This window comes from Benincasa hispida, chromosome 12 (assembly GCF_027475165.1).
Source record: "Benincasa hispida cultivar pf3 chromosome 12, pf3_genome.v1.1, whole genome shotgun sequence".
Lineage (NCBI taxonomy): Eukaryota > Viridiplantae > Streptophyta > Magnoliopsida > Cucurbitales > Cucurbitaceae > Benincasa > Benincasa hispida.
The window spans coordinates 52,696,132-52,702,318 of record NC_143489.1 but is presented as its reverse complement, the minus strand read 5'-3'; the positions used below and the strand labels follow the sequence as shown (position 1 = coordinate 52,702,318).

Genomic DNA, 6,187 nt, shown 5'->3' with positions numbered 1-6,187 from the left:
TCTTTCAAAATCCACAAAATGCTGTTATTTATAGGCAATTTGGCAAGTAAGAAATGAATTATATGGACACTAACAGTGTGTAATCTTGAGACACATGAGCAATATATGAAGTAATGGGTAAGTGACATATGATCAATGGACACTAATAATGCTGCATTATACCTAATTTAACATATTTATAATAATTTTTTTTCTTTATTAACTTTTGTAATTTAAAAAATGCCTTTGAAAGTAGAAAACAAAAAATAGGATTAGTTTTTAAATAATTATTGTTTTTTAATGATTATCAAATGACTCTTAATCTTTTGCTTTTTTTAGTACGACCGTTAGTTCTCCTCTATAAAATATGGATACAAATATAATACATGGATATTATATGAACATAGTGTCACAAAACAAATACGTGGAATCCATGCAAATTTCTTTCTTTCTTCGCTTGATACTTTACAATCACGAACAACATAACATATCTCCTTCAATACAAACTTGTTTTAGGTAAATGATAACTTATTTATCCGTTTTTTTAAGTTCTTTCCAACCATGCTTATAAATTGAACAAAATTTCAAAGGAGTTCGATTCTCCATTCCCAAAAACCTCCAAAGTTAAAACTTTGACATGTCATAGCTTGAGTTGACAAAATTGGATGACTTTTTTATTCTCCATAATTTAGGGAGTACGTTGTTACCAATTAGGGGCCATATGTAAATGACCCAACTTTAATCGCCATTGAACTTACATTTTTATTGAGTAACCCCATTTCCTCTTTTTTTTTTTTCTTTTTTTTTTTTTTAAAAAAAAAAACTTTACATTTACCAAAGAACTCCATCTTCCCCTCTATCTCTATTTTTTACATTTACCAAGTAACTTCATCTTACTTTTTTAATCAACTTTTCATTGTTATCAAGAAGCTCAATTTTGCAACTCTATACTACAAACACAAATTTATTAACTCTAACATATTAATCACAAACTTATTAACTCTACGTAATGGGCCAAACGTTCTTCTATTAAGTTGGAGGGACTTGTTTAGTTTATTCGAAGTTAAGTACCAAAAGAAAAAGGAGAGAAATCTCAAACTTGGTGACTACGAAGGAAGCAACCACGTACAAATGGTAGGTCCATTTTGCCAAAAATTTCCAATTCAAAAGTCAAGTCAAGTAAACGCTTATATAACACTTTTTTTTCTTACCATTTTTCTAAACTCCTCTCTTCACAATCTCCATCCAATTTTCTTCTTTCCGCCGCGCCATGTTTCCTTCCCGTCTCCGCCGTTGCTTCTCTTCAAATCCCTCCTCTTCCTCCGCCTACCGCCGCCTCTACTCCCCTCCTCAACCGATCTCCGACACACTCTCTCCCCAGCCAAATCCTTCGCCGTCGCCGATCTGGCCGATTTCGATCGGCGACGGTGGAAGCGGAAATGAAGAAAAATCTAGTGCGATGTATCGGATTGAGAATGAGTTGAGAGCGATGAACGAGGAGGCGGCGACGCACTGCAGTTTCGGACCGGTGGGCGACGATATTTTCCGGTGGGAAGGGGTTGTGATTGGGCCTGCTTGTTCTTGCTATGAAGGGGGTATTTTTCAACTTTCAATTCAATTTCCCTCCAACTACCCCTTAAGACCTCCCTACATCAAGTTTCTAACCAAGGTTAGTTATGTCCATTTTCGTCATTTTATATTAAATCCTTTTTTTTTTTGGCCTGTTTCGGAATCGCATTTTGGAAAAACTAACCTATTGTTAAATGTTTGGTTTTAAAATTGCCAAAAAACTTTCAAATTTTTATTAATATCTTATTACTTTTAGAAAAATTTAGGTTAAAATATCATTTTTGTCTCTATACCTTAAAATTTATTTAACTTTAGTTTGTTTACTCCTAATTTTAGTTACTTTTTGTAATTATTAAATTTAACCTCTAATTTTTTTTTTCAAAATAAAAATGTAATGAAAAATGTACTATAAACTATTACTCGAAAAATTTTACATTTACTCGAAATATAAGAACTAAAACTAGACATTTGAAAGCGTAGGATTAAAACTGTATAAACTTCAAAATATAGGGACCAAAATAATATTTTAATCAGAATGTTTTTGCCATTAGTATATGAATGAAACTAGAGATGATAGTGGGTTAAATTTCCTGGATTTTGAAGTCAATCGAGTACCAAATGGTTGATCTTGGTTTAAAAAATAGGAAATCAAATTGATGTCCAATAATGACAAAAATGGTTCGATTTTTTTTTTTTATCATTCATGTTTTATATTGATTTGATTTTCGATTTTAGATCCCATCAAGATTTTAACATGATGTTTTCTTCAACTCAAAAGTTGGCCAGTCTCTTTAAAGTAATATACTAAAAATTTCAAATAATACATTGTCTATTTTAAGGTTTATATTATATATATCATTGGTTAAATTTGATTTTGATTGGTTTTCAACGAAAACTAAGCCAAATCAATAATTTTTTGTTTCCTCTAATTACAAACCAATATGTCCAATATTATACTAAAAAATCAAATCAAATTAGTGAAGGCTTGGATTGATTTAATTTATTAAACTTTTGGTTTTTTGTTGCACTCTTAATGAAAGCTACTAGTACATTGTTTAAAAAATACTATCTTGAACCGTTAATCTACATTTTCTCACCTCTCCAAAATACTCTTGAAGAAGTTGCATTAATATTCTTAATATTTTTTTTAAAGAAATAAATAAAAAGTTCTCTTATATGGTAATATTTGGATGGAAACCATTGATTTATACTTTATCACCTCTTTCTTTCATTTCTCTTCTGGCTCTATTTCAATTTATGATATCTAACATGTTTCATTTCTCATGCACCTCGCTTATTCAATACCAAAACTTTCTCCATTCCTCCTAATTTTTTCCCTCTATTTTTACATATTAACATTTTAAATAAATCAAAGAAACTATCTAACTTATGTATGAAAATTTTCAACACCAAAATAGTCTTTTTTTTTTTTAAGTTATAAAGTTATATATATTTTTTTCACATGGCCAATTCTTACACCAATCTCATCAGCCAAATAAGACCAAAAACTTAAAATTATAAAATCTCACACAATTTTATAAAGTCCTAATATAATTAACTCTAATCAAAGCTAAGCAAAGCGATGAATCACTAGATACAAAAAAGAGTCGAAAAAGGAATATCATTTTCGATCATAGGGAATGCTCTTAATTGATCACAACAAATAGACTAATTTGAACTACAAAATGGATCAACAAAATCTTCAATGCAAAAAAAAAAATTTGGTAATGCTCATGTTTTCTTTCTTTTCATTCTACTAATTATCTTCAAAGTTATGATATAAATTTTCAACGTGTCTGTCTTCTAGTGTATTAAACCCAAATGACGTATTCTCACACTCAACTACCAACGTACAATTTTTTAAAATGTTTAAGTCTTGAAATTTATTAGTGGTTCTCGTACCATTAATGTCTTTTCTTTACGTTATAACCAATACACCTTGATTGAAGGAGGTAGTTTTACGTACTTGAGAATGGAAAATAGGAAGAAGAAGAAAGAGAAAAAAAAAGAGGGAAAATAGGAAGTGTGGGGCCATAGATCAAACATAAAAGAGAGATTTTAACATTTGTTTTTTTGTACTTTTGTTCATAATTTTTTTATTTAAAGGATGAGGGATTTAATGTAATATTTAAAAATTCAAGAATATTTTTGAAATAAGATACTAATGATTTCCATTCATATATTAACGATAAAAGTATTTTTTAAAAATGTTTAAGAGTTTTAATGAAATTTTTGAAAGTTTAGAAATATTATTAAAAATTTGAAATAACATACTAATGAAAATTCCATAAAAAAATTAATGATAAGAATATTTTTTAAAAACTTTTTTTTAATAAAGTTGAAGGGTTACTAAAATTTTGAAAGTTGAAGATTATTTTTTAAACAAAGTATGGGTTCACAGTTTTATTTATTTATTTATTTATTTTTTTTTAGGATTAAAAGTATATCTTTTCATGGTAGGTAAGTTGAGGATTTTATCTTATTTGTACTATGTTAGTAGATTATGTTACTTAAAACAAATAAAAAGAAAAAGAAAAAAAGAACAATGCACTTTTAACATATTATAAATATATTTTTCCAAAGAACTTCTTGAGAAATTTAAAATTTAAATGTATACCTATAGTATATATTTCTTTAAACCTTATAAACCATTGATGACTATAATTAGAGTATTGTCATATTTTATTTTAGAGTTTGATGTTTAAAATTTTAATTTGCTAAACCTACCAGATTTTAGGAGAATATATAGAATTTTTAGTCAAATTTCAAAAACAAAAACAAATTTTTAAAAAGTTATTTTTTTTTAATTTTCAAAATTTAGCTTGGTTTATTGAAAATTAGGTAACAAGGTGGAAATAGTGTCTAATGATTATCAAACGCGACCTTAATTTTGACACTTATGTACTTTGTATAAAGAATAGATTTGCCTTTCTCCTTCCTCATTATCTCTACTAAGAAGAACTTCCATGTATGTTTCTTTGATTGCAACAGATATTCCATCCAAATGTAGGGTCAGATGGAACCATTTTTATGGACATATTGAATGAAAATTGGTCTTCAGCATTGACTATTGAGAAACTTCTACTTTCAATATGCTCAATCCTTTCAAACCCAATTCCTCAAGGCTCCATTAACGAAGCTTCTACAATGTACCTCGATAATTGGCTTAATTACAGTAAGATTGCAAGAGAATGGACCAAAATATATGCCATGCCAAATTGATCATCTCACCTCTAAACAAACGCCATTCTATTGTAAATATTGTTTACTATATGGACTAAATAGTATGTAATGAATGATATCATTCAATTGGTTTTAGGGCTCCTAAAAGGTTGCATTTTTAACTTGGTAAATGTCTTCTGTTATTTCTGCCGAGCCCAACATTGTATTTGATTGTATAATTATTTATAGTTCTGTATAATTGATTGTGTCTACTCTCATTAATAACAAGTTCATTCCCTTCATTGATAATTAATTGTTAGGGTAATTACAATTGGTAACATTTTTAAGAATAATAATCAAATGTATAATATCATTTTAAAAAAAAATTACAAATATAGACAAGTCCATCAACGATAGACTCCCAAGTCTATAGCGATAGACTTCTATCGTTGATAGACTCTGATAGACTCCTACTAATAATATGATCTATCACTGATAGACAATTTAAATTTGGTCATATTTGTAATTTTTTTATATTATGTTATATCTGTTGATACTTTGGATCTAATGTTTATATTTGCAACTGTTCCTAATTATTATTGATGTTAGCTTGTTCAAATGACTTTCTAAATGTTTTCAATTTTTTTCCTTTTAAAAACACTCGTTTAAACAATTAAAAAGTCATTCTAGACATGCTCGTACTCTTATTTCCTTTTTTCTCTCTTGGAAAAAGATTTAAGCCACACTTTTGTAGCTTTAAAGAAAGGGTCTTTTAATTACATTTGTTTTGTGTTTCTTCCATGCACTTTCATTCCTTTCTTTTATTTTTTTTTTATTTTACTAGTCTTTAAACAAATGCAATGCACGTGTTATTTCAAATTCATTTGATTAAGTTTATTTTTTCTTAAAAAAATTGAATACATATTAAATAATATGATTGTTTATATTTACAGGAAAATAAAATACTTACAAAATAATAAACAATTTTTTTTTTAAATACATAAGGTAAAAGACTATTTAGTTTCTAAGAACTAATTATGCTAAAAAAACATAGAAGTATAAGATATATATAAAAAAAGAATATATTTGTTTAGTTGCAATTATTATGAAAAGAAAAATGAATTAAAAAAGAATTATTTGTTATGAAATCGAGGAGCACAACGAAGCACAATTGATATAGAGAAAATATAATATAATAATAAAATAAAATAACTAAAATTATGAAAATTTAGTGGAAATTTGAAGTAGATTTCTCACAAATGTGCATGATTTTAAGATTCATCAAATATCACTATTTATAGGTAAAGTGGTAAGTAGAATATGTTCTTACGTGGACACCAAGCATGAATAACTACAAAACACATGAACAAATGAAGATTGACACGTGACTTTTCTAAGCAATAAAATCTATTTATTTTTGTAATATTTATAATACTCCCCCGTAGATGCTCATATATATATATATATATATATGAAA

The 6,187-nt window shown here is 27.5% G+C and overlaps 1 protein-coding gene across 1 annotated transcript; it reads left to right on the top strand.

Moving 5' to 3' along the window:
• The first annotated feature begins 1,112 nt into the window (after positions 1–1,112).
• LOC120092903 (uncharacterized) lies at positions 1,113–4,969 on the top strand. The gene is made up of 2 exons (XM_039051147.2): positions 1,113–1,648; positions 4,540–4,969. The coding sequence occupies exons 1-2, from the start codon at positions 1,250–1,252 to the stop codon at positions 4,768–4,770; spliced, it is 630 nt and encodes a 209-aa protein (XP_038907075.1). The 5' UTR covers positions 1,113–1,249; the 3' UTR covers positions 4,771–4,969.
• The last annotated feature ends 1,218 nt before the right edge of the window (positions 4,970–6,187 follow it).